Source organism: Entamoeba dispar, genomic scaffold, assembly GCF_000209125.1.
Source record: "Entamoeba dispar SAW760 scf_1105229457801 genomic scaffold, whole genome shotgun sequence".
NCBI lineage: Eukaryota > Evosea > Mastigamoebida > Endamoebidae > Entamoeba > Entamoeba dispar.
Genome location: NW_001852874.1, coordinates 40,365 through 66,200, shown reverse-complemented (window position 1 = coordinate 66,200; position 25,836 = coordinate 40,365). Strand labels below are relative to the sequence as shown.

The 25,836-nt window shown below is 25.8% G+C and overlaps 15 protein-coding genes across 15 annotated transcripts, besides 34 other annotated features; 5 read left to right on the top strand and 10 right to left on the bottom strand.

The window, feature by feature from the left end:
• Positions 1-882: 882 nt before the first annotated feature.
• On the top strand, positions 883-2,232 carry EDI_190830 (uncharacterized protein; the record flags this gene model as incomplete). Its single annotated transcript, XM_001733820.1, has 1 exon — positions 883-2,232. The coding sequence occupies one exon, from the start codon at positions 883-885 to the stop codon at positions 2,230-2,232; it is 1,350 nt and encodes a 449-aa protein (XP_001733872.1).
• A 7-nt stretch (positions 2,233-2,239) lies between these two features.
• On the bottom strand, positions 2,240-2,770 carry EDI_190820 (uncharacterized protein; the record flags this gene model as incomplete). Its single annotated transcript, XM_001733819.1, has 1 exon — positions 2,240-2,770. The coding sequence occupies one exon, from the start codon at positions 2,768-2,770 to the stop codon at positions 2,240-2,242; it is 531 nt and encodes a 176-aa protein (XP_001733871.1).
• Positions 2,771-2,934: 164 nt separating this feature from the next.
• Positions 2,935-4,869, bottom strand: EDI_190810 (uncharacterized protein; the record flags this gene model as incomplete). Its single annotated transcript, XM_001733818.1, has 2 exons — positions 2,935-3,025; positions 3,080-4,869. The coding sequence occupies 2 exons, from the start codon at positions 4,867-4,869 to the stop codon at positions 2,935-2,937; spliced, it is 1,881 nt and encodes a 626-aa protein (XP_001733870.1).
• Positions 3,107-3,127: a sequence feature (AT_rich).
• Positions 4,870-4,924: 55 nt separating the features above from the next.
• Positions 4,925-4,964: a sequence feature (AT_rich).
• A 316-nt stretch (positions 4,965-5,280) lies between these two features.
• Positions 5,281-6,729, bottom strand: EDI_190800 (uncharacterized protein; the record flags this gene model as incomplete). The annotated part of the gene is made up of 1 exon (XM_001733817.1): positions 5,281-6,729. One exon carries the CDS (start codon positions 6,727-6,729, stop codon positions 5,281-5,283), a length of 1,449 nt encoding a protein of 482 aa, XP_001733869.1.
• A 46-nt stretch (positions 6,730-6,775) lies between these two features.
• Positions 6,776-6,815: a sequence feature (AT_rich).
• Positions 6,816-6,849: 34 nt separating this feature from the next.
• On the top strand, positions 6,850-7,617 carry EDI_190790 (uncharacterized protein; the record flags this gene model as incomplete). Its single annotated transcript, XM_001733816.1, has 1 exon — positions 6,850-7,617. One exon carries the CDS (start codon positions 6,850-6,852, stop codon positions 7,615-7,617), a length of 768 nt encoding a protein of 255 aa, XP_001733868.1.
• Positions 6,974-7,073: a microsatellite.
• Positions 7,357-7,479: a microsatellite.
• A 78-nt stretch (positions 7,618-7,695) lies between the features above and the next one.
• Positions 7,696-7,728: a sequence feature (AT_rich).
• Positions 7,729-7,738: 10 nt separating this feature from the next.
• Positions 7,739-7,769: a microsatellite.
• A 1,017-nt stretch (positions 7,770-8,786) lies between these two features.
• Positions 8,787-8,823: a sequence feature (AT_rich).
• Positions 8,824-8,853: 30 nt separating this feature from the next.
• Positions 8,854-8,883: a sequence feature (AT_rich).
• A 149-nt stretch (positions 8,884-9,032) lies between these two features.
• On the bottom strand, positions 9,033-9,431 carry EDI_190780 (uncharacterized protein; the record flags this gene model as incomplete). Its single annotated transcript, XM_001733815.1, has 1 exon — positions 9,033-9,431. One exon carries the CDS (start codon positions 9,429-9,431, stop codon positions 9,033-9,035), a length of 399 nt encoding a protein of 132 aa, XP_001733867.1.
• Positions 9,432-9,764: 333 nt separating this feature from the next.
• Positions 9,765-9,806: a sequence feature (AT_rich).
• Positions 9,807-9,947: 141 nt separating this feature from the next.
• Positions 9,948-11,309, bottom strand: EDI_190770 (uncharacterized protein; the record flags this gene model as incomplete). The annotated part of the gene is made up of 1 exon (XM_001733814.1): positions 9,948-11,309. The coding sequence occupies one exon, from the start codon at positions 11,307-11,309 to the stop codon at positions 9,948-9,950; it is 1,362 nt and encodes a 453-aa protein (XP_001733866.1).
• A 160-nt stretch (positions 11,310-11,469) lies between these two features.
• Positions 11,470-11,498: a sequence feature (AT_rich).
• Positions 11,499-11,620: 122 nt separating this feature from the next.
• Positions 11,621-11,763: a microsatellite.
• A 92-nt stretch (positions 11,764-11,855) lies between these two features.
• On the top strand, positions 11,856-12,947 carry EDI_190760 (uncharacterized protein; the record flags this gene model as incomplete). Its single annotated transcript, XM_001733813.1, has 1 exon — positions 11,856-12,947. One exon carries the CDS (start codon positions 11,856-11,858, stop codon positions 12,945-12,947), a length of 1,092 nt encoding a protein of 363 aa, XP_001733865.1.
• A 22-nt stretch (positions 12,948-12,969) lies between these two features.
• Positions 12,970-13,065: a sequence feature (AT_rich).
• EDI_190750 (ribonuclease 2 precursor, putative) lies at positions 13,058-13,816 on the bottom strand (the record flags this gene model as incomplete). Its single annotated transcript, XM_001733812.1, has 1 exon — positions 13,058-13,816. One exon carries the CDS (start codon positions 13,814-13,816, stop codon positions 13,058-13,060), a length of 759 nt encoding a protein of 252 aa, XP_001733864.1.
• Positions 13,817-14,007: 191 nt separating this feature from the next.
• On the bottom strand, positions 14,008-15,621 carry EDI_190740 (elongation factor 2 kinase, putative; the record flags this gene model as incomplete). The annotated part of the gene is made up of 1 exon (XM_001733811.1): positions 14,008-15,621. The coding sequence occupies one exon, from the start codon at positions 15,619-15,621 to the stop codon at positions 14,008-14,010; it is 1,614 nt and encodes a 537-aa protein (XP_001733863.1).
• A 55-nt stretch (positions 15,622-15,676) lies between these two features.
• Positions 15,677-15,714: a sequence feature (AT_rich).
• A 184-nt stretch (positions 15,715-15,898) lies between these two features.
• EDI_190730 (vacuolar protein sorting-associated protein 26A, putative) lies at positions 15,899-16,904 on the top strand (the record flags this gene model as incomplete). Its single annotated transcript, XM_001733810.1, has 2 exons — positions 15,899-16,037; positions 16,111-16,904. The coding sequence occupies 2 exons, from the start codon at positions 15,899-15,901 to the stop codon at positions 16,902-16,904; spliced, it is 933 nt and encodes a 310-aa protein (XP_001733862.1).
• Positions 16,905-16,917: 13 nt separating this feature from the next.
• Positions 16,918-16,984: a sequence feature (AT_rich).
• Positions 16,985-17,289: 305 nt separating this feature from the next.
• Positions 17,290-17,310: a sequence feature (AT_rich).
• A 111-nt stretch (positions 17,311-17,421) lies between these two features.
• Positions 17,422-17,488: a sequence feature (AT_rich).
• Positions 17,489-17,551: 63 nt separating this feature from the next.
• Positions 17,552-17,605: a sequence feature (AT_rich).
• Positions 17,606-17,735: 130 nt separating this feature from the next.
• Positions 17,736-17,828: a repeat region.
• Positions 17,829-17,867: a microsatellite.
• Positions 17,868-17,891: 24 nt separating this feature from the next.
• On the bottom strand, positions 17,892-18,518 carry EDI_190720 (carboxy-terminal domain RNA polymerase II polypeptide A small phosphatase, putative; the record flags this gene model as incomplete). Its single annotated transcript, XM_001733809.1, has 1 exon — positions 17,892-18,518. One exon carries the CDS (start codon positions 18,516-18,518, stop codon positions 17,892-17,894), a length of 627 nt encoding a protein of 208 aa, XP_001733861.1.
• Positions 18,517-18,551: a sequence feature (AT_rich).
• Positions 18,552-18,727: 176 nt separating this feature from the next.
• Positions 18,728-18,788: a microsatellite.
• A 30-nt stretch (positions 18,789-18,818) lies between these two features.
• Positions 18,819-18,916: a sequence feature (AT_rich).
• A 791-nt stretch (positions 18,917-19,707) lies between these two features.
• Positions 19,708-19,824: a sequence feature (AT_rich).
• A 291-nt stretch (positions 19,825-20,115) lies between these two features.
• Positions 20,116-20,183: a sequence feature (AT_rich).
• A 266-nt stretch (positions 20,184-20,449) lies between these two features.
• Positions 20,450-20,493: a sequence feature (AT_rich).
• Positions 20,494-20,523: 30 nt separating this feature from the next.
• EDI_190710 (60S ribosomal protein L8, putative) lies at positions 20,524-21,297 on the bottom strand (the record flags this gene model as incomplete). The annotated part of the gene is made up of 1 exon (XM_001733808.1): positions 20,524-21,297. The coding sequence occupies one exon, from the start codon at positions 21,295-21,297 to the stop codon at positions 20,524-20,526; it is 774 nt and encodes a 257-aa protein (XP_001733860.1).
• Positions 21,298-21,519: 222 nt separating this feature from the next.
• On the top strand, positions 21,520-23,553 carry EDI_190700 (AMP dependent ligase/synthetase, putative; the record flags this gene model as incomplete). The annotated part of the gene is made up of 1 exon (XM_001733807.1): positions 21,520-23,553. The coding sequence occupies one exon, from the start codon at positions 21,520-21,522 to the stop codon at positions 23,551-23,553; it is 2,034 nt and encodes a 677-aa protein (XP_001733859.1).
• Positions 23,554-23,626: 73 nt separating this feature from the next.
• EDI_190690 (synapsin-2, putative) lies at positions 23,627-24,571 on the bottom strand (the record flags this gene model as incomplete). Its single annotated transcript, XM_001733806.1, has 1 exon — positions 23,627-24,571. The coding sequence occupies one exon, from the start codon at positions 24,569-24,571 to the stop codon at positions 23,627-23,629; it is 945 nt and encodes a 314-aa protein (XP_001733858.1).
• Positions 23,726-23,753: a sequence feature (AT_rich).
• A 70-nt stretch (positions 24,572-24,641) lies between the features above and the next one.
• Positions 24,642-24,726: a sequence feature (AT_rich).
• Positions 24,727-24,735: 9 nt separating this feature from the next.
• Positions 24,736-24,768: a sequence feature (AT_rich).
• A 422-nt stretch (positions 24,769-25,190) lies between these two features.
• Positions 25,191-25,236: a sequence feature (AT_rich).
• Positions 25,237-25,270: 34 nt separating this feature from the next.
• Positions 25,271-25,320: a sequence feature (AT_rich).
• A 59-nt stretch (positions 25,321-25,379) lies between these two features.
• Positions 25,380-25,474: a sequence feature (AT_rich).
• Positions 25,475-25,650: 176 nt separating this feature from the next.
• Positions 25,651-25,678: a sequence feature (AT_rich).
• A 10-nt stretch (positions 25,679-25,688) lies between these two features.
• Positions 25,689-25,822: a sequence feature (AT_rich).
• Positions 25,823-25,836: the final 14 nt, after the last annotated feature.

The following is a 25,836-nucleotide window of genomic DNA, read 5'->3' as shown; positions in this document are numbered from 1 at the left end:
TATTGTACATACATAATGGTAATACCTTTAAATTTTCATCTAATGTTTGTGCAGTTAGTTTTGAACCACAACCAAAAGATGTTAGTTCGCAAGGAGAACGAAGAGTGAACAAATTCATTTTTTGACTGATTAAACGTTTTAAAGGTTCTAATTCTTTTGGCAATTGGATGTTTAAAAATTTATCGGTTTGGAGTACATTAAAAAATAAGCAAGAGAGTATAATGTCTGACTCAGAATGAGGAACTTTAAGTAAACCATTTTTCATTTGATATCTTCTTGAAGTAACCATTGGCATAACTTTGTCAAATGGGATGTAATAGAATGAACTATCTTCCAAAATAACTATTTGTTGATTTTGTAGAAGCGACGGTATACGATGAGGATATGATTGAAGATGAATAAGAAAGAGAGCTGTTTCAAGATATACAAAAAGTTCATGAATTTGTGAGAAAGATAGATGAAGAATAGAATTAGAAAAAAATATTCTAAAGAAGTAAAAAGATACATAGTCAGATGGTATATCTGATTCGTTTGGGAAACAATCCTCAAAGGGAATGTCTTTGTGAAATAATTGAATAGGATAGAATGTCGTTGCATTTTCATAAGTAAAAAATTGAGATTTCATTACATTACGATACCATTCAAATCTTTTTTCTATTGCATCATAAATAGATGATAAAGGTAATGTTTTAATATATGATTCAAAATAAGAAGAATGGCTTAAGTGCAAAGGTAAAAAGATTTCAGGACGAGTATAACTTAATGATGGAATAGGAAGAAATGAAGGGTTAGGAGTAGTCATTTGTTCGAAATAAATAACAGAAAAAGAAACTAAAAAATTGTTTTTTATCAAAAAATAATAGATTTTCTTTACATTATAAGATGTCAAGTAATAATATTCAAAAAAGAGAATTTGTCCCATTGGAAGAATATACTGGAAGAATAATTTATAAGTCATTTAAAAAGAATTATCATAAACGTGATGGGACTAAAGGAACAATTGTTATATTTGTTCTTCAAGATAAAAGTGGGGATGAAGTGAAATTAGTAATTTTTGATAAACAAGTAGATGATTGTTATGATAAAATGAAAGAAAATGAGACATGGACATTTAAAAATTTACAAATAAGAGAATTAAATCCATACCAAGACAAAGAGTCATCAGAAATGATGAAAAGTGAAATAAAGTTTTATCATGAATCTACTTACAGTCCTTCGAAAGAAGAAATTCCTTTGATTATCCTCTACATCAATAAAATATTTCCTTTTACTTTTTGTGAAAATTTATTAAATGATGCAAATTTTATTTGTTTCTGTTTAGAAATAGAAAACGAAAGGATTTCCTCTAGTATTAGAGGAAAGTTTCAAGAAATTGAAATGAGAGTTGTTGATGTTTCTAGACGTTCTATTATTGTAAGGTGTTTTTCTTGCAAATGGAATCAATGGATTAAAGAAAATATTAAAGTAGATACAGTCTTCTTACTTGGAAGGTGTCACATCAATCACCAACCAGAAGGACGTTATTGTATCATTCGAGAAGGTAGTTATTTAAAAGTTATAAATTCTTATAAGGATATTCCTCAACACCTTGCATGCCAAGATACAGAGTATGATGATATGCCACCAAATATGTCTTATGGATTTTCTCAAGATGAATATAATTTACTAATTGAGATGAGAAAAAATGCAGCACACACTAATTTTATTTCTGTCTCTCCTCCTCATTGTAGAAAAATACATTCTCAAACAGCTACTATTTTTTCTTTGAATGATTACATTAATGATGTTCAAATAAATAATTCAAAAATAGACAGGACTTATTGTGTTTTTGCTTATTTACAACGAATCCAAATATTAAATTGTTTTTATACAGGTTGTGCTACGTGTAAGAAAAAAATAGAACAAGACAATTGTAAATGTCCTAAATGCAAGGATACAAAAAGAAAAGTTTGTTATAAAACTAATGCCCTTTTATATGAAACTCAAGAAGATGCTGAGTCTAATAGAGATAGTCATTGGGCATATATATCAGAATCTTGTGCTGAAAAATTTATAGGTAAGACTGCACAAGAATTTCAAGAAATGGATGAACAACAAAGAAGTGTTGTTGTCGCACCATTATCTTCAAAGAAATACCAACTCGTTGTAAAAGGAAAAATCAGTGATAATCCAAAATATTTAGGAAAAGTTTGGACAACAATTTGTGAGTTAACTCCTGTTGAAGAACAATAAATTTTAATTAATTTGTCTTTGTCAAATGAAGGAAACGGCTTATCTTCTCTCTTCTCTTTCTTTTAAATATTTCTTTTGTTTGATCTCTTTTATTTTTATTGGACTGAATTGCAACAAGGACTCTCTTTTTTTCTCCATTAAATGAAGGATCAAGTTGTTTGTTTAGTATTTTATTCTTTTTTTTCAGTACTTTTGCATTAATCCCTGCTAGTTTTAGTTCTAATTTAGCATCAATATAATCCAATTCCTCTCGAATTTTGGTTGTATTTTCATTACCTTCATTATTATAATAACTTTGTTCGTGAATAATACCTTTTGTTGTTGGACTATTTTTATTTTGGTCATAAATATCACTTGATGTAGAATTTTTATCCATAACAGAACTTGAAAAGTCTTCTTTTCTGATATTCCTTTCATCATCTGGTACTGGACTGACACTTCTTGAGGGTGGGTCATCTACTAAATCATCATTTTTTATTCTACTATCAAGAGGGGATGTTATTAATAAAGGATTTATACTATCGCTGGTTGATTCCATTTTAATATTATTTTAGTTTCTTACTCTTAGATTCAGTTAAATACAAGAACAGGATACAGATATCTTGTTTAAATGAAAAGAGTTCATACAAAATTAATAAAAAAAAGATTCAATCTAATTAGTTTAAATAAATGGAGTTTCTTTTCATTTTAAATGAACTTAAATTATGGAAGAAGTGAAAGAATTCCAAGATGAATATGTTTTGAGAATGCATTTCTATAATAAACAAGAATGTTTCCATTGGTTAATATTAAACTAATAAAATTAGAGTCTAACATTAAACTTTAAAAAGAAAAAAAAAAAACAAACTCTTTATGATCTTTAGTAATTTCATTGTATTTATTTAAATAAATAAATCCAATTCCATAACCTGATCCTCTTTTTAATGAGTAACCTCCTTTGATAATTCTACCGATAACGTTTTCATCTAATTGATCTATTTTAATACAACAACTTGTTTTAAATTCATTAAGTAATTGTTGGTCTGGTATATGGACATAAGCAAATCGTTCAGGAGTTCCATTAATTGATATTAATTCAAATCTAATAATTTTGTTTTGGCTGTCTTGAATTAAATGAAATTTTTGTTCATTTTGAATAAACTCTTTTCTACGAATAACTTTAAATCCTTTCCAATTCATTTCCCATGGAATTTGGTTTTGAACAGAGAACATCTGAATATTCATTTTTTTTGATTTAGGTTTCATATTAGCTTGTTTTATTAAAATACCTTTTTGTTCTTCACTTATTTGTTGTGAATATTCAATGTCAACATAATCATCAGGATAAGTCATTAGTCCTGCTTCATATGTTAAGTATTTTCTTTCACTTAATGCTAATGGTAATACACAATGCCATACTATTCTTCTCCAACAAGTTAATGCAAATAAACTTGGGACAATAAGAAAATAACCAGAAGAAAAATGACTACCATCTGATGCATTAACTTTGTTTGTCATCAATAACAAAGGAATTTCTTTTTGTTCTAAAATAACTTTTCTTGCTTCTAAATAATTGTTAAATGATGAAACATCACTTAAATTAATTATTTGTTCTAGTGTTTGAGAAACTAATTCTGTTGAAATAACATTAAACAAATCCTTATGAGTAGTTAATTTCGTTATTGATTCTTTTTGTTTATCAGGTTTACTATAAAATTGTGATATTGGATTATTGATATCAGCAATCTTAATTTTTAATGGAATTATAGACCCATTTGGTGTGTTTTCTGGAGGAAGTTCACATATTCTTCTTAAAACTTCTACTCCTTTTTCTTCTTCAACAAAGTCAAAAGAGTTTAGTAATGAACGATGACAATTATTTCCAATTAATTCAAATACTCCTAATCTTTGCATTAACTTTAGTTGAACTTTTTCTTTATCAAATGCCTCCATAATATCTGTTTTACTTACTGGATGCACAAAAATAACAATTCTTTTTTCATTTAAAAGTAATTTAATTGGTCCAAATTTTGTGGTATTTGCAATCCAAATTCTCCATTCATTTTTGTTAATAATTTCATTTAATTGTAATACCTTTATACATGTCTCTCTATTATATTGATTATTTTCTAATTCATATTCAACATAATAACTTTGATCATAAACAACACTTCTTTTCTCAGCTGCGTTTAATAGTACTCTTAATCCTTTGTCATTTCTTTCATTAGCAATTTTAACACCCCACATTTCTTTCATATGACACCTTTTAGCGTGCCAAGTATGTGTCATAAGATATTGACTTTTTCCCCATGAATATTCTTTGAAGTTTCTTCTTAATGACCTTCTTGATCTTCTAATCTTTTTTTGCATTTTCTGTGCTGCAGTTTTATTGTCTTTCATTTCTTTTTCATTCTTTTTTTTCTCTCTCAATGCATTAGCAATAAATCTGTGAGGGAGTACATGACAAAAATGTGAAGCTTGTCTTCTTCTAAGATGTCTTGGAACTGCTTGATGTACTGTTCGGTTGCCTGAATAAGCATTTAATTGATCGGTAAACTTTTTTATTTCTTCAATTCTAGAAGTAGTCAACTCTCCTACATTGAGAGTGGTATTTGTTTTTAATATATCTTTGTGGTATCTTCGTTCAGTATAACTCATATTTGGTTCATAATAACTTTTTAAAACATCCGAAAACAATAAAAAACTAAAAGGGTTATTAAATAAAAATTATTTGTTTGTTTTTTTAATAAAAACTTTTGAACTCAATTTCAATGGAGAAATTAGAAGAAGATCAAGCTGAACAAATCAGAAAACCTCTAAACGAAAATGGAGTTGATGTTACTGAAATTGAAAATCATGGAGTCATTATTATTAATAAATCTCCTGAAATTATTGAAGTCATTAAACCAAATGAGTGTGATATCAAATTAATCTCAGAAAATGTACGGAAAAATTTGACAAATTCAATATCAAGCAATCCACAAGTTGCCGCAAAAGTTCAAGCTGAAATGCAGAAGATTTTGTCTCAGCTCGACCAAATGTAATTGAACTTTTATTAACAAATTAACACTAAACAAGACAACAAGGTTTTGAAGGTATTTTAATACCAAAAAAGATATCATTAGTATTTTGATTAGAGAATGGTGGAATAGAAATAGTTTGAAGTTCATTACAATGAGAAAAAGCATGATATCCAATACATGGAGAACCTTCTATTACAACTGAACTTAATTCATAACAATCATTAAATGCTTCATCTCCAATCGATTCTATAGAAGCTGGAAGTGAAATAGATTTTAAATGAGAACACCCCATAAATGCTCGAGACTCTATGATTTTTAATGATGTTGAAAAAATTATTGAAGTTAAAAGGGTACATTGATTACACGCATTAGATTCAATTCGAGTAATGCTATTTGGTAAAACAATTTGGCATGGCATAATATATTTAAATGCATTCCTTCCAATAACATTTATTGTTGATGGAATTTCTTCTATTATTTCAATGCAGTCATCAGGAGTTAATACAACATGTTTAGAGGAAGGAGTTTTATTATCCAAACTTTGTTTATTAGTAATACATTTTAATGAACTTAGAAGTGGTGGGTTGATTTTAATTGAGTCACAACCATCAAAACAAGACACACCAATATAATTTAGAGAAGATGAAAAATGTAATTGTTTCAAAGAGTGACATCCTTTAAATGCTTCTTGACCCAATTCAATAATGTTTGAAGTGTTAATAATTTCAGTTAATGACAAACAATTTTCAAAAGAAGAATGTCCAATTCGAGTTATACAAGAAGGAAGAACAATATCCTTTAACTGAGTGCATTCTTTAAAACAATTATCTGGTATTACTTTTATTAATAAAGGGAGTACAACGTGTCTTAAAGATTTACAATTTTCAAAACTAGAAATACCAAGATGAATCAATGAAGAACATAAGACTAACTTGCTTAATGAAGAACAATCCGCGAAACAGTCTGATCCAAGCGAAGTTACTGTTGAAGGAATTAAAATACTTTTAAGATAAATACTTTTATTAAAACAACAATCAGCAAGGTCAGTAGTTAATTTAGGAATATGATGTTTCTTTTCATTTTTATCTTTTTTGAAAACAACTCTCTTAAAAGAAACATTAGAACTATTCATTTTTTTAGCTTCTGTATGTGTTAATAGACAACGATAAACATAATTAGAAACTTCTTTAATTTTTTTGTCGTTCTTGTTAAAGAGATATTGGGTTTTTATTTGTGGAAATAAACGAAGTGATTTAACTGAAATTGGATTTGATTGAAAATAACTGAGGACAATTTGAAATCGTTTAGATATTTGAATAAAGTTGATAAAATCTGACTCGGTTTGGAGGTATTGTGCAACAAGGAATAATGGGTCAACTTCAAATGCAAAGAATCCAAAAATGTCTGTCTCTGCAATTACTAATTGAATTTGTTCAGAGTATGCTGTTGATGTAGATGAACATGAAGATAAGGTAATACTTTCTTCAGAAGACATGAACTAAAAAAAAAATGAAGTTCATAAAAAACAAATGAAAGAGAGGATTTAATGTTTTAAAAAAAAAATTTTAAAAGAATTTTATTGAGGTTTTACAAGAACTAAGTATTATTCAATCGAATGTTGTGGAAATATTTAATATTTCTTTCACTTTTTTTAACTTTTAGTCAAGCTTTAGAATGTAATGAAACCAACTGTAGTACTACTGAAACCAACTCAACTAAAGATTCAAATGAATTTATTCAAAGTAAAAACAAGAAGAAACATAAGAGAAGTCTTAAAGAAAAAAATAAAGACAATCAGACAAAAGAAACTAAAAATTTAACAAGTATAATAAAAACAAATGACACTCAACAAAACAAAAAGACTCATCAACTCATTCACAAAAAGCAATTGAAAGTAAGTGAAAACAATACCATTGATAATGGTATTGAAGAAATCACTAATAACACTATCATTACTCAAGATCCCATTTCTAAAAAAAAGAAAATAGTAGAAAAGAAAAAGAAAGCGATTACCAAAAAACATTCAGAAAAACTTGAAAACAATAAAACATCTTTATTAGCTAATACTACAAACACAACGAATAGTTCATTAGAAAGTAAAATTAAAGTATTACTATTAACTAATAAAAAGGTAAAAGAAAAAATTAAAAAAGAAAAAGGTGCACAGAAGAAACAAATAAGAAACGAAAAAAAGAGACCCAAAGGAGGAAAAGTAAAAGACCAAGAAAAAATTATGAAAAAGAAATTTATTGAAGAACGTGCACGTATTAAAAAAGAAAAAAATAGAGAAAGGTATCAAGAAGAATTACAAGAAGAAATGCAAAAGAAAATTAATGGAAAACAATCAAAAAAGAAAACTAGTTACAAAAGAGTTCATAACTAAAAAATATTAGCTCATAAAAATAATTTGCAAACTAGTCAAGTGTTAATCAAATATTTATTTAATTGGTAAAGTAAATGGAATAAAAATTAATATAACTTTTTTAATTATAAAGAATGGTGAATTTTTCTTTTTTTTTTTTTTATATTTTTTTTACCATATTTTAACAATTCATTTAAACAAAATAACTTGAAAAAACTAAAAATGAAAATTCTTATAACTAATTATTCATTTTAAATAATAATGAATTGGAAAATAATTATCAAAAATACTCCACTTCTATTAATTGGTTCAATTTGTATATTCTTACTTTTTGTTATATTACCAAACGTACATAACATAACACAAAAAGAACTCACACAAGTAATTAGTGAATCATTATTATATAATAGTTTATTCATCTTTTCACTTGTTTTCATTATTCCGTTAATATTTGGATTATCGTACCTCATTCATTTTATCTTTATACCTCATTTTGTTGCTATGGTTAGTCCAGTTGTTGTCCCTTGTAAAGGAAGTTTAATTGCTTTGTTTTGTGTTGGAATTCTTTTATTGGTAGAAATTTTTATACAAAATACTTCATTAAAAAATATTTTTCATACACTTTCATTAATATGCTATATTATACATGTTATTACTTATTATTATATTGTAAGACTATGCCCTTTTACTATGTCATTCATTAGATCAAGAATACAATCAGTAAAATTAATATTAACAGTAAACCTCATTATAACATTACTTTGTAAATTAATTTTAAAAGGAAGTTTGTTTTTTATTTATTTAACTAGTAATACTGTTCATTCTCATTCTTAGCAATTGCTATTCTTTCTGATTGGCTTTCAATATTATTAGCAATTATTATTGCTAGTTGTTACTATAAAGATATCAAGGAATTTGTAGTGAATTATTATAATGATGTAGAGTCACAAAATAATATTGAAACATTAACAGACCTAGACCCACTAACAATGAAAGAACTAGAAGAACCAAGTGATATTGTGACCATCTAAAACTTATACTTCAAAAACTTATCATTTATTAATTCAACTAAAAACAAATTTTTCTTGTTTTAATTTAAAAAGTTGAAATGATTTAGAGAAGTATTAATTAAATGAATTAAAAATTAACACCTTAAAAATACTTGACAATCTTTTATTAACTAACTTCTCTTTAATTTTCTTTTTATTTTTTATTGTTTTAATATAACAAACAACACCCATAATAGTGCAGTTATAGTTTATTTCTTTAATAAAAAATTAATTTATTCTTTAACTATAACTTGTTTGTTCGAGTTAAACAGTAAAATGAAATTATTCACAAATAAATGTTTAGTTGAGAAAAGAGATTATTTTGATGAATTTAAAAAATTAAACATGGTGTAGAAACTTTATTTTATCATAAGAATCACTACTACATTAAATCATAGTTACTTTCTTTTCTAATACACCTAACTCTTTCACCTTTTTTTCTGTTGGTACTTTGACATCGTGAATAATTTCTTTTAATAAATCTTGTTGGTGGGATAACTGTGTCAATTCTTGTAATTTGTTTTCATTTTGAGTTAAATGAATTTGAGTTGTTTTTATTTGACTAACATAAGTTTCAATGTTTTGTCGAGAGTTTTCATTGGCTTGATTATACCTTTCAATCTTATTATCAAAATAACTGAGAATATCATCCCAATTCTTCACTGATTCTTTCATTTGTGCATTTTTCAAAGTTATAATATTCTCTTGCTTTTTTTCTCCAAGCATTCCATTCTTTAATACATTTAATTCCCATTCATTCATTTCATTATCACTTGACTCACTCATATTCAATCAATTTTTACAAGTTCTATTTATTGTTTTTGAAGAAAGAAAAAAAGTTTTAGTATAATGTTATTATCCTTTTCTTTCTACTGTTTGTATAAAAATTTTACTAAACCATGTTAGTACTTATTGAAAAGAGATTTAAAATTATTTTTTCATATAACTGTTCTTTCAATCGAAAGGAGTATTAAAATAATTTTAGTCTGAGAGTTTTAGTTAAACTACCAAATTTTTTAATTCTTCCTAAGTTTTACTTTAAATACTACTCTAAATTTTTTCTTGATACGAATTACAATCTTATTAATTTGTTTTGAACTTATGCCTAAGAGTTTTATCAAATTATTTATATATAAACTCTTAATATTTTAAAGTTTTTTTGTTGCACAAGAGAATCTTATCAAATAAAGTTATTCTTGAGAACAAAAGAAAGGTATTTGAAATGTTAATAACTTGTAATATTAATTATCAAGCTTTAATAAGCATGAACAATGACAAGATATGAAAGCTATAAATCAATTATCAAAACAATAATGGGTCACGTGTGTTTATATAAAATGAACCATTTGGTTTTGATGCAAAAATTGATGAAGACACATAACAACGTTTAAATGGAAATGGAAGAATCCAATGGAAATATGTAGCTTCTTGAACTGAAGAAAAATGCAGAAAGATAACTCCAGACTCGGTACAAAATGAAGATATGTATGTTGGATTAAAAATTAATAACTCAGCATTGATATCAGATTCATTTAAAATTGAAAGAAGTGTTTTAGTCTGGAAATATTGAGGAAGTGAATAAATCATGACAGTATCATACACATCAATTTCACTGATAATAATATCTGATTCAATGTTAGATAAAGAAAATTGATTATCAGTAGTTGTTAAAGATCTTTGAACACTTTTATACATAAATAACATATCTTGTAATTCAAATGTAGTTGTTGCTGTACTTAATAACACCCATGGGACAAACGGTGGAAGAACTGAAAAAACAATATTTGTTGATATCTGTGGTTTATCAGCATAAAAAGAAGGAGACGTTACTATTCGTTGAGTAGAATAATCAAAATTAAGGTAATAAATCAAGTATTGATTTAATAACTTTCCAAGAGAAAGATCCTTTGGGATAGAACTATTAACACAATAAGGACATTCACTCCATTCTACTTTTTGAAGAGTACATAATGGTTTATATGTATGAATTATATGATTAGGAGAATTACAAGAATTAATATCTTGAAGAGAATGAATTCCAATACTATGAAGAAAATGAACAACCATAACTCTAGTTAATGTTGAAAGGTGTTGATTTGTTGGAAATAAGTCTTGGTGAATAAGATCGACACAATCAAATAATAAAGAAATAGATGGATGTAATTTTTTATAAGATTCAAATAACAAATAATTATAATATCCTTCATATCTGTCAATAGATAACTGAATATAAAATTCAGGGTATGTTATTACTAATCCTGGAATAGAAGTAGTTGTAATTTCTGCTTTTTGGTCTAATCTATTAGCTATTTGTGTCAATTTTTTAATGATAGTTGATTTTTTGTATGATAGATAAAGGTTTTGATAATTATTATTTGAAGAAGAGAACTTGACCATAGAACTAAATTTACTATTTAACTGAAACTGACTTCCTTCAAGAATTGAATAACAATAAATTGGTTTTGTAAATCTATGTATATTAGTTATAAATAATTTTGCTTTAGGAAATAATTTTTTAATTATATCATCAATAGATTTAGGTTGTGGAGGTAAACTTTGGACTAACTTTTCATCAGTATATTTAATGTTTTTACTAAGACTAGTCTTTTTTATTTCAACTTGATATTTTTCTTTTAACCAATTAAAAAGACAAGTCTCAGTCATTTAATATAAACAATGACTATATAAGTTTTAATAAAGTAAAAAAGATGAAAAAAAAAAACAAATTAAACCAATTTATGTTTTTTGTTTTAACTGAAAAAATAATATATAAACAGGCGTACACAATTACATTTTGGGCTTGTAGTTATTCCTCCGCTTTGTCAATTATTTTTAATTTAATCATTAAATTATCTTGTTCTTATCTTCATTCTATAAATATATTTTTGTTATTAAGGAACTTGACTTCAATTTTCAGGAATAAATCCTAAAATTATATTAAAAGAATTTTGTTCAAAAGAAGAATTTCCAAAGGAAAAAACAATACATAATAACAAAAATAAGTATTTTTCAAACAAGAAAAAAAAAGTAGTTCACAAAAATAAAAAGAAATAATAGAAATATCCAAAAAAAGAAAAGAATAAATTAAATAAATTATTAAATTAATTTTGAAAATAGATTTCGTGAAGGAAGTTTTAAAAAAAAAAAAAAGACAAAAAAACCTATATTACAAAAAGAACTGAAATTCATTTATTTCAATTTCAACTAATTATGTCTAGTTTTGTCAAATCAATCTCTAGTACTGAAATCAAAAGAGAGTCAAAATCATTCGAAGCAGTTCAACAAGCAGTGTTAATTGCTTTACTAAATTATTTAGGTTATTCAATAGAAATCAAACATCCAGAACGTCTTGCTGCTAAAACAGTACAATTTTTAATAGTGACAGAATTGTTTTATGAAGGTAAATCACTTAATTTTGGTGAAGAAATAGAAGAAATTTGTTCTAAACGATATGAAGGAGAAAGAAGTGCTGCTCCAAACATTAAGAAAATTCGTCAAACACGTAGACATAAAGATATAAATCGTGCTGCACTAACATTCAACAGATTATTAAAACTTGTTGAAGAACATGGTTACAAGGTAAAAAGAAGATATACTAAATCATCATTTAAAACATTGAGAATGGAAAAGATTACTGACATTTTATTGAATGAAAAAATCATTATTGATACAGTACAAATAAATAATATTGGAAGAGCTGTTAATAGTGTTATTACTAAAACATTTAAAAAAGGTCCATATAAAACTACAATGATTGAAGTAAGAAATGAAGTTCTAATGAGTATATTACAACAAATTCCATATTTTAAAAATACAGTTCCATTAAAAGAAAATCAAAAATTAGGTATTCCTGAAACTATTTCATTTAATCCTATTGATTTACCATTACAAAATCCATATACTACAAAATATATACCAGATGATGATTTTAATGACTACCCAAAAATTCCATCTTCTAGTATTTCAATGGAAATAAATCCACCAATGATAGATAGAATTTATGATATTACAAGTGAAAGAATGAAAGAGCTAGATTCACATTCTATTTCTAATCAAGTTCAATCAAATAACCAACCTCAAATTTCAACACTTATTGATAATAGTGATAAGTCTATTGAAAGTAAATATCAAGGAAATATGACTGAAACAATGAAACAAGGAAGAAGTTCTCCAATTTATAAACTTATGTTTAAGCCTGTTGAAGATGATAGTTATTTCCAACAACCAATCACACTACCACAACGGTTCCAATCAATTTCTAAATTTCAACATCCATATATACAACCGAATGTTTATATTTAAGTAATTGTATTTTGATTGAAGGAATTATTTAATATAATCTCTTTCTTTTTTATTAAGAAAAAATTAAATCCAATTAAAAAATTTAAAAAGAAAGAATGATTTTACTAAATTTAATAATCACAACCAGTTGGTGTTAATTGTAATTGTGGAGCAAATGTAATTTCATCACCACAATTATCTTTTCTTAGTACTTTATCAGTACATCGTTGGAACATTGGGTTTGCTTTGTCTGATGAAAGAACTGTTGTACAATATCTTAATTCAGAAACAGAATTTGATGAACATCTAAAATATGCAGCATTTTCAACTCCTATTTTCTTTGCAAGAGCATTAAGAAGTACTTTTTTACTAATTTTAGTTTTACCATCAGCAACAGCACCAGCACTCTTAAACACATTCCATGCATCAGCTTTTTTAAGTAATTTAATTGCAGCATTAACATAATCTTTAACTCCATTTTCTCCAGTATATACATCAGTTAAACAAACTCCATGTTTGTCATATTCATATTCAATGAAATGACATCGAGAAAGAGATGGCCAGTAAAATGCAATATCATCTAACAAAGCAGGATCAGACTCAATTACTTTTTGAACTTCACTACGACTTGTAGTATACTTACAGCAAGCTGGCATAGACCCAGAAGAAAATGATGGCCACCATCCATGCATTGAAAATCCATCTGTCATTTGGCCAAGACGTGTTGGCATATCACAGCATTTAGTTTTACAAAATTCTCCTGGCCAAGTTGTAACTAAAAGAACAAAGTCCCAAGTAACTTTACAATTATTACTTGTGCATAATTCAAACTCATCATGGACACATTGTTCAGCATAACATAAAGCAATTAAACTTAATAATATAAACATAATTTGTTAATAAAGAAAGATTCTTTTTAGATCTATTAAATAGAACAGAACACTATCAACAAGGAATACTTTAGAAGAATTTATTTAATAGAATATTCTTATTTTGTGAAATTGAATTTATCCAATTCTTTTGATTTTTCTTTTCTTAAAAATGTTATATAAATCATAAAAATCTCTTAATAAGAGAAAAATTATTTTGATCGTTTTGGGAACATAGTAACATATTCAGAGTAAATTGGCTCACTATTCTTATCATAGCCTGGGATATACTTTCCTATCTTTAGTTGTTTACAAACAGAATTACATTCATGGGACTCAAAGAAATGAGCAATCCCATTTTGTCCAAGATTAGTTGACGAAAAAAAATATTTTGATAGAGACTCATGATGAACTGCTGGATCGGTTAATATATATTCATTCTTTTCTTTATTAACCACTCCTTGTAAGTCAACAACAATTAACCTTCTAGCAGTTCTGAAATATGTCCAATGAGAAAAGGCTTGAGCTGTAGCACTATACATTTCAGAATTTACCCAATAATCATTATCGTTAAACTTAACAAATTCACCATTTAATTCAGGTTCAACAAAATATACTTGTTTTTTACAGACCATCATTAGTTCGTCATAACTTAAAACTGATTTTCCAATAAGACATTGGTCACATTCAACAAATAAATATGTTGGAATGAAGTTGATTCTTTTAAAAGAAGTATTAACCTGATTAAATTCGGATGCCAATTCTTCAACTGCACAATTTAATTCAAGAGAATGAAGGTATTTAACTAATGAAGTAAATGTTGGTTCAATGAAATCTTTAAGTACTATCTTTTTTTTTGTTAATTTATTAATTCCATGATAAGCATTTCTAATACCACCACGAGCAAATGGATATTTGTTTTTAACTAATACTGTTGGTTGTACGTGATACCATAATGGTCTTGAATAAAATTCAAAACATTGGTCATTTAAAAAATATTTTGGTTCAATACTAACAATAAGTCCTTCAATAGTCTCTGTTTCTTCTAGATCTAATGGATAAAGATGTAATATATCAAGTGGGATAAGAGATAAATCTTGTTTAGTTAATAGTGGTGGTCTAAATGATATAGGAATAAATGGGTTAACCTTTTCTGTTCTAATTGTTGTCACACCATACTCGTCAGTACTTTTTATAGAAATTGTAGTTTTTAATTGACTTAATCCATTCCAGAAGAATTCAGCATATTCAATTGATTGATTATATGAAGTAATTGTAAATAAGAATGTAACTCCTTGTTTCCCACAAACTTCAAGTAAAGGTAATAAGACTCCAAGGTTTGAAGAAGAGATACATTCTTCATAAAAGATTAATAAATGAACACACACTTGTAAAGAATAAAATATTTCAGACATACCACTAACAATAACTTTTACTAACTCATAAAATGAAGGCAATGGTGAAACATCATAATACTTGATTCTCTGTAATTCATAAATAAATTGTTGAACATTTTGATAGACACGATAGATTATTGGAACTTTATTGTCTGTTGGTTGAATATAAAAGGCATGGATAATATGATTTGAGGTAAGAACAGGAGGACTTACTATCCTGTATATATGTTGGAGCATTTCATGGTGATGCCTCTTTGCGCTTAATGAACAGTCAATGAAAAAAGCACAATGAATTGATTGAATTGAATATGTTCCATTATTTAAGAAAGACAAATCTTGGTAAGAAGGAATTTTGATATACTTTTGAATTAAAGAAATATCTTTTTCAGCAATTTGAAACATGACGTTTGAGTGTGGAGATAATGACATTTAACTTTTACTGTTTTTCACTTTTTCTTTCATTTATAGTCATTTCATAAAACAGAAAATTTAATAAAAATCAAAATAAAAATGTTTTTTAAAGACTGTTAAAAAAAAAGAACTGAAAATAGAAGAAACTAAAATGGTTTGTTAAGATCCAAAAGAGTAATTTTCATGAATCCAGAAAGAGCAATTGACATTGACATGATAGGACTATTTCTTTTCTGGGAATGCTGATTTTGAGTTTTTATTAGAAAATGATTATGAAAGAAAAAAAATTAATGTTATGCGAAATAACCTTAAAACATCCTTGTTAGTTTATAGTAAGAGTGATGACTTAAAAGGAAAAGTTCTAATAACACTAAGAGACCCCTCAAAACAAATTCAACACCAGGGGATTATTATTTCATTAGTTGGACTAATCAGTTTGTTATATATTTATTATTATCAGTATTACTTTATCATTAAATAGGTAAGAACAAATAAATAACACTATAGAAATATTACCACTTAATAAAACTTATCAATTCTATGAAGAAAACATTGAACCATCAAGAGGGGGAATTATCTTCCAAGAGAAAACATTAATTCCGTTTATTTTTGAACAACCTTTTAAAAATTATGAAACATTTATTGGGGATTCAGTTAAATTACAATACTTTCTTAGGATACAAATTAATACTAAATATCCTCCACGTCCATATTTTGAAAAAGAAATTTATGTTTCTCTTCCAATTGAAAAAATTCCATTGAGCCCATCAATAAATTGTGAAGTTAGAGTTGATAGAATTATTCAATGTTCTCTTCATTTAAGAAAATCAAATTATAAAACTGTAGGTGATTTAATTTTAGGAGATATTATATTACGGAATATCAAAATTATATTAAGTGGAATAGAAATTCATCTTGTAAGAAAAGAGTGTTGGAATGGAAACACTGAAAAAAGTATTTCTATTGTTAAGCGTTTTGAAGTAATGGATGGTATACCAATTAAAGGTGAAAAAATTCCAATTAGAATTCCATTACGTGGAGTTCCATTAACACCGTCATATAATAATGTTGGAGGATTATTTTCTATTGAATATTTCATTAGCATTGTAATAATAGATTCTGATAGTAGGAGGTTCTTCTCTGAAACTCCTATTAAATTATATAAAACAGATGATGAAACAATTGTTAAAGCAGGAATGCAACCACCTACTATGAACTTTAATTTAGATCATTTAACACAAACAGTTCAACCAATAATTCCTAAATTTGATGAAGTTAATTGCAACATAATATCTCAGTAACTTAAATTTGAACAAATAAAAAGAATAATTATTGAATTTTTATTCACTCATAATTAATTTTATTTATATAATTTATATATCATTTCATAGATTAATCATAAAACTAGTTATGTTAATCAATATGAAAAACTTACATAACATATTTAAACTCTAAAACTATTTATATTTTTTAATAAAGAAGGTTTTTCAAACAATTTAACTCTACCTAATATATCAAAACACAAAACATCTTTTCAGTTCATCAACAATACCGAAATAACACTAATCTTTTTGTCTTAAAAGAATATTTAGTTATATTAACTAATCTTATTCATAAATATAAATGTTTAAAGATAAACTGTACATTGATAAGAAGTAATTTATATCAAGAACATTAATTGGAGAGATTAATTTAAAAATAAAAATTGAAAAGCAATGTAAGTTCCTTTAGTTAAATGTTTTCAAGAATATTTCCAGTATCTATTATATTCTCCCATAAAAAGTTAGAGTTTAACTTATTAAAAATGACAACAGTATGAATAATAATTCTTATTATGTTTCTATAATTTTTATTAAATCTTTTAAATTATAGATTATATAAAAAACAGAACCAAAAAAGATATTTATTCAATCTAAAATATTATATGATTCTTCTCAAATAAAACAAGAATAAATAAATTATCAAAATTATTATTACCAAGTTTAAATAAAATTAAAAAATTGATCTTCTTATTTATTTCCAATTTTTATCAAATTATTAGAAAAAAATAAGAAGAAAATTAATTCAAAGAAAAGACTACTGATGTTTTTATTGTTTTTTCTTTTTTAATATAATCCAAAATAAAATAAATCAAAAACAATTAATTAAGTAATTAATAGAATCTGAGTCTATTATTCCTGGCTCAGGGGAGAATAATCCCATCCCTTCGTTTAGTAGTAATCCAAAATAAAATAAAATAAATAAAAAGAAAATATAATATAGTACAGGTTTAAAAATCTAAAAGAAGATTATAAAATAGACCTGATAACACTTTGAGAACTCCTTGTTCTTTCAAACTCTTCAACAACTTTTTTTATTGTTTCTACTTCATTGTCTTCATTTCCCCCTTCATAACGTTTACAAACAAATAAATTCTCAGAAGTTGTCCAAACAATAGTACTATCATCAAATATTATAACTCTATCAAGATCTCTTCCTAATTTGTGAGCATCTTTAAAGAGTTGTCCAAATTTTTCTTTACAATTGTGACAATACAATTTATAATCAAATATTTGTCCATCTCGTTCTAAGTCATTGACTATTTGATTTGCATAACTTTCTGTTGATGCAGTAAATAATATTAACTCATATTTCCCTACAAGATTTTTTAATAATTCTCGAGCCCCAGGACGTACTGAAACAAAATATTGTTTTCCTTGAAGTTCTACTGTAATTAAATCATCACTAAGACTTTGTGTATTTACGTGAGTATGAACAAGTGTTTCATCTAAATCAAAAACAATAGTAAGTCTATCATCAACTTTTTGTGGAAGAAGAAAAGTCTTTTCTTTCATTATTTTAATTTCTTGTGGTGATTGGTTAAAGCAAGTGTATAAATTACTTCTAACTAGTTTTCTTCTTACAAGAGTAGACATAATAATATTTATAGATATCAATTAAAATTTTTTCTTCTTCTTTTCTCATCATTTTGATGTTTTTAAAGAAAAACTTTTTGTATTATTTACTGAATACCTATTTTTCGGTTGAAAAAATTCTAAATTTTATTGTTTATAGTAATTTTCATCTCTGTTCTTGACTAATTTTAATTGAAACTTCCTTCAAATTCTCTTTTTTGGTAAAATCGTTTTTTTCTGGTTTTTGTGCTTTTTCCTTTCTCCTTTTTTCGAATTTTTCTTTTTTTTTTTCAAAGTTTTCTGTTAAATAAATTAAACTCCTTATAAACTTTATTTAGTTTTATATAACATCATTTATCATTTGTTATTAATAACAATAATAAATAACAGATAAGATAATAATATATGAATTATTTATTGAAGTTTGTTGTAATTTTTATAGAAATAATAAAGAATTTTGAAGAAATAAAGAGAAGTTAATAGTTAATTGAATGAAGAAAAATTTAGGTAACATGAACAATAAAATAATAGGAAAAATAAAAAGAGAAAGTAAAGAATAGTTTCTTCGATGAAGGAAAATTCTTTTTTAAAATCTCCGAAAAATAAAAATAAAAAAAACCAAAGTGAATGATTTTAGACTCTTTTAGGTGAGAAAAGAATACATCTACAAACTACTTTGTTAGATGAACAAATTTTTCATATAATAAGAAAAAGAATAAAAAACAAATCAAAAAACGTAAACCATAAGTTATAAAATCTGAATTAACACAATTTAATATTGGTCGATGCTTCTATTTGATATAAAAACAAGGGTATTCGTGAACTTCAAGAATGAACAGACCATCACCACTGAAAAGGTCTAAGTTCTTTGATTTGTCAGTAAAAGAAATTGATAAAAATGATAGTCAAGAAGAAGAATACCCTTATTTACAAGAAAACAATGGGATGAAGTCTTTTTTATTTTCCTATAAACTTAATGACTACGAAGTTGAAATGAATACATCTCAAAATATTCAATCTAATGAAACAAATGACTTTACAAATACTTTAATGTTTGAAATGACTCTGTAAATAAATTTAATGTCACTTATATTTCTTACCTTTTATATTAACATGAAATTCATTAAATTAAAAGAATATATAAAACTTGAAATTTTCTTGTTTAGATTAATTTCTATGAACCTTTAACTTCTTTTCTTGAATTACTTTCAATTAAATAGAATTTTTTAACAAGTAAATTTTTTATTTTTTTCATTCTTTATTTTAGGAATTAAAAAAAATAAAAATAATTTTATAAATAACAAATATTATTCAACTTATTTATTTACATCACTTTTTTTTGCTTATTTTTCTCTTAGTTATTATCAAATAATTCCTTCATATTTCTTTTCATTCAACTTTTTTTTCTTAGGTTAATCATGTTTTAATCTTTTCATATCTTGGTTTATAGGTATCTTCCTTTTGAGTATAATCTTTAATAAACTATTACCTTTAAATTAAACTTATACCAAAATAGGAATTTTAATTAAACAAGATGACTATTTTATTAATTATAGAGAGTTTGATTGTACTAGGTATTAGTCTTTCAATAGATAAGACATAAATTTTACTTCAAAAGTATTAATAACTAATAACAAAAAATAAAATAAACAAAGAAACTAATAAATAATATTATTTATTTAAAAAGGAGTATTTGTATTTAACTACTAAACACTAAACTAAATTAAGAATAAAGTAATAAATTCTTATATAAGTTTAATTAAACTATTGAAAGTTTTGAACACATAATTATTAATGAATAATTATGTTACTTGAAAATTCATTTTTCTTCCCATTGAGAATTAAATTACTTCTTAATAAAAGAGGTAATCCATGTAATGGGTAATACAATTATATTTTTTAGTTAAGATGATTTAAATACTAATATTTTAGAAAACCCTATTTCAATTTTCAATAATTTATTGTTATAATTAATCATAATAAAAATATAATAAAAGATTTGCTTTAAAAAATAAGTCAAATTGATTTAATTATCAGCAGCTCCTTCTTTATTACCTCCTCTAATAAGACCAGTTCTTCTAGCAGCAACTTTACCAGCTTTTTGTCCTGGTGGTGATGATCTCTTAAGAGTAGTTGGATGTCCAACATGTTGATGGTTTCCTCCTCCATGTGGATGGTCAACTGGATTCATAGCAACACCTCTAACTCTTGGCCATGTAGTTCTTTTAGCCTTATACATACGATAAGCAACACCAGCCTTAAGAATTGGTTTTTCAGTTCTTCCTCCACCTGCAATAATACCAACCATAGCTCTACAATTTGATTTTAATGTCTTTTTGGCTCCAGATGGAAGTCTAATACGAGTAGTTTCATTATCAGCATTATGTGAAATAACAGTAGCATAATTTCCTGATGCTCTTGCAATAATTCCTCTGTCTCCTGGTTTAGATTCAACATTACAAACAACAGTACCTTCTGGGCATTGTCCAATTGGAAGAACATTTCCAATATGAAGAGAAGCTTTACTTCCACAATAAATGTATTGTCCTGAATATAATCCTTCAGCACAAATAAATAATTCTTTATCAAGTCCATATTGTCTTGGATTTCTGAAAACAACTCTAGCAAGAGGAGCTCCTCTTCCTGGATCATGTTCAATTGATTTAACTAATCCTCTAACTGTTGAATGTCTTTCAAAGAAATCAATAGCACGATGTTGAGCAACACCCAATTTGTGATGACTTCTTGATTTGAAAATGGATCCTCTTCCTTTTCTTTGACTCAGTGTTCTTCTTCCCATGGACTGAACAAACCCATTATTAAGTTCTATTTTCAGATAATAGGGTTTTTTGTTGTTTTATTGTTTCTGATTCATTTATTTTTTTGTGTTATTTTCATTAATTGTTTTAATATTATTTTGCTTAGAATGAAAAATAAAAAAAAAGAAAGAAAAAGCTAAATAAACTACAACATTTTCATTTTTATTCTTGTACTTTTTTAAAGAACTAGTCAACAATTAATTATGTCTTCTATACAAACTACCTCTAATGAAGAAGAACCTAAATTTGTTGAAGGTGAGGAGACCGAAACATCTAATGAACCTTCAAAAATTGTTAAAAAAGAAGAAATTATTATTGGCGATCCTCCAACCCAAAATGAAAGTAAGGGAAGGAAAGAAAGTGAAAAAGATAACAAAGTAATTACCCCATTTAAGGGCATCAACAAAACTGATTTAACAAGACTACAAAAGTATGATGGAACCTATGAAGACGGTAGAAGTACAATTCAACAACTTTACACTGGACTAACTTCATTAAATGGAATGATGTATTATCAAGAGAACGAGGTACGGCCTCATGTTAGTTTTAAAAAATTTTCCAATGAAATTAAAATAATGTCTCGTGCATACGTTGGATTAGAGTCAAAGGGTTGTGGCGTTTTGTTCATAACAAATAATAGCTGGAAATCATATGCAATGGGAATTGGATGTGTGTTAGCGGGAATGTATCAAATATATATTAACCCTAAAACACCAGTTAATAAAATAGATGAAATAATAAAACAGTCCAATGTTGTACAAATTGTTACAGATAGCAATTACAAAGATATTGTTATTGAGGTCATCCATTCAACTAAAGTTCAAAGTGTGTTAATTGATGGAATAAATACTGACAATGAATTTATGTCATACGACCATTTTAAATCTTCTGGGCAAAGAATAAATGACAGTATTATCTCAAGTATTGAAAAAGAGATTCATCCAACTAATATCGCTGAAATGGTTTTCGTAGAAGGTGATAAAGGGATTCATGGAGTGATATGGACCCATGGAAATATTATTTCAGAATGTAACGCTATCAAAAATTCGTTTCAATTAAGTAACTCTATTAGGTATATTGCGTGTCATCATCAATCTTATTATCTTGAACGTATATTCTCATTATACTTACCCATGTTATTTGGATATCAAATTTATATTTCATCAAAGTCTGTTTACCAACAAACATTAAAACATTTTGTAGAAATAGCAAAAAAATTTAAACCAACTCTTGTTTTTGGTGTTCCTCGATTTTATGAGAAGTTATTATTCAGAGCAAAAGAAATTAGTGGTAGTTCTAAGATAATAAAGAAAATGAAACAAGTAGGGGTTAAAGGAATTATCAATAAAGAAGTTAACGTATCAAAACCAGTTGGGTTTGGAATATCAAAGAGATTGTTATTTGACAAAGTAAAATCACAACTTGGTTTAGTTACAACACAATATTTTTTATGTTCTGGTTTAATTGAAACAGAGACAATAAAAGAAATAATGGGAAATGGAATAGAAGTATTTTGTGGATTAGCATTTGCAGAAACAACAGGATTTTGTTGTTTAAATAGAGAAAAAAATTTACAGATTGATACTGTTGGAAGGCCATTAAAAGGGGCAAATATTCTTTTTAAGGGAAGGTCTAAATTAGTTATTGGAGGAGCTCTTGTTGCAGGAGGATATTCTGATGGTGAGATAGGTGAATATGGGTTTGATACCAGGTTCAAAGCAAAGGTATGTAAATTTAAAGATTCTTCTTCTGCGTTTGTGAAGCTTATTGAAGAAAATAGTTCATTTATTTATACCAGTAATGGTGAACAAGTTCCTTTCAAACTAATAGAAGAACAACTTAGAACAATACCTGTAGTCAAAAATGCAATGATTATTGGTAATAATAAACCATATATTAGTTGTATTCTTAGTGTCTTTTATGAAAAAGTTAAAGAAGAGTTAAAAGAAAATTGTCCAATAGAAACACAAATAAGCAAAGACAAATATTTTGGCACATATCTTAGACAACACATCGACCAAGTCAATAAAAATTTTTCACACTCTCTTCAAATTAAAAAGTTTGGAGTTGTACTAGAAGGAACAGATCAAAGTAAATGGTTAAATGAGACGAGTACTATAAAAGAAAGAAATGAGGCGTTAAAAAATTTTAATGAATTTATTACCAAGTTATATACAACCAAAATTACAGAAAGTAAATTAAAAACAAATGAAAAAGAAAAGGAGTTTCAAAAATAAGGTAAATATATAAAGAAGTCTAAAAAAAATAAAAAAGTTAAAATTTCTGAAAAATAAATGAATACTCTTTAAATTAAAGTTTATATACTTGTTTCATGCGGGATAAAACAAGTTCTTTAATATAGTTAAGGTCCTCTTCAACATGTCTTTGAACTAAACCAATTGCAGAATCATTTAATTCAATAATATAATTTTTATTTGTTATTGGGTCATGAATTCCATCTAAAGCACATATATCCATTCCAAGAGCTTTTGAAGCTAAATCAATATATCTTTTATATTCATCAGTTACTGGAACATCATTATCAGTTTGGTTCATTCCTTTTCCTTTCCAACAAGAAGAAACTCTTTGAAATGCTCTATAGTGATCTCCAATTTTCTGAATTCTAAAGTCATAATCCCATTTAATATATGGTTCAGTAGTGACGTACTTATTTTGTAATGCAATAAGTGAAACCAAATCATCAAAATCTTCTTGATTTTCAAGTTTCATTTTACCAAATCCAGCATGTACTGTTCCAACTTTAGCAACCAATGGAAATCCAGTATTAAAACTCATTGAACTCCATGAAGGGTAATATGTTTGGGGGATTAAAGGAAATTTTTCTTTATACTGTTTATGTATTTGAAGTAATTTAGAGTAAATTACTGGTTTTTCTAAACACATATATAAAGACTCTAATGAGTTAATTGAAGGAATTCCACAATACATTAATCCCAACAACTCATTTCTCCAATCTTGTCCATAAACTCCTTGACAAGCACCCCTTATTAATAAGAAATCTGGTTGAAATGTTCTTCTAGTATTCATTGGAGTATCTGGAATAGCATACTTACTTGGCATAATAGAGATAATACAACCAGAATCACTATAACTTGTTAATACCATTTCGTCCCACATAGTAAATTCAACTTCAATAGTATAACTCCCAATAGACGTATTCTTAAATAAGTTATACCAATTAATAGTTGGTCTTCCTCCAATAACAAGTAATTTTTTAACTTTATTGGCTGACATTTAATGGTGTTGTTTGAGTTCTAAGTTCTGTTGACGATTTATAATAAGAATCAATACAAATCCTGGTTCGAATTTTTTAAGTAATTTAAAAATATAATTGTTATTTTTATTTACTTATTTTACATTTTATGTTTAAATAGTTTAAATATATTAAACACACCTTGTTTTTTTATTTTTTTATGTTTATAAATTAAATAGGAATGAGTTAAATATATTATTTGATTTTACCAATAAAATCAATATTTTGATTGGTTTGTAAAAATTGTTTATTGATTCTATTTCATAAAAGAAATCTTATAAATGAATCTTTATAATGAGAATCATATTAGAGTGATAATCTCTCGTTGAACATTAATTAAAACTATTAAATTAAAAGATGAGATAGGTGGTATTGAATTTAGTGTAAAATCTCTTTAAAACAATCAAAAACATACAAGTGGATAAATTGAATAATAAATCTGAATATAAAAATGAACAACAGATATGTTTAGAGTATATTAAATTAAAAGAAGAGAATAATGATGGTGATGTATATTCGAATATTTTAAATAATAAGTTAAAAGAAAAGATGGTTATATCTTTATTAAAAGTATAAAAGAGGGTAAATGTATTGATAATGATTATTAAATATGTTTTGTAAAATAAATAATTAAATGATTAATAAAGAACAACATATAATTCAATAATCATGAGGTATTGAATTATATATTTAAAATAGTAAATGATTGTATTAGTTTATTTATAAAATTGGTAATAACTCAAATTATATAAATGAAATATAACAAGACTTTTGTTAAAGAATAATCTGATAATTTATTATATTTCTTTTAATTTATTAACAATTAACATAATTATTATTATAAATTTATATATAATGATTAAAAGAAGTAAATTTAATAAAAACATTACATTAACTATAATGGTTGTTGTGATAAATTTAATGTAAAGTATACAAAAATGAATAAACATAAAGTTAAAATATTAAGTTAATGATAAATCACTTGAAATTGTAATTAATGTTATTCAAATTTAGACTAAATGAAAAATTAATTATGAATTATTTACATTCTTCATTGTTCTATTTTAATAATGAATTAATTAATTAAACCATCTTCTGTTATTAATAATAATTAAATAAAGTTTTAAAAGATAATCATTAAGAATATTAATAGAAGATAAGTGTAAAATATCAAATGTTAAACATTATTTATTCATTAAATATTGTTTTACATTATTTAATAATTATTATAACTCTTTTAATCCAT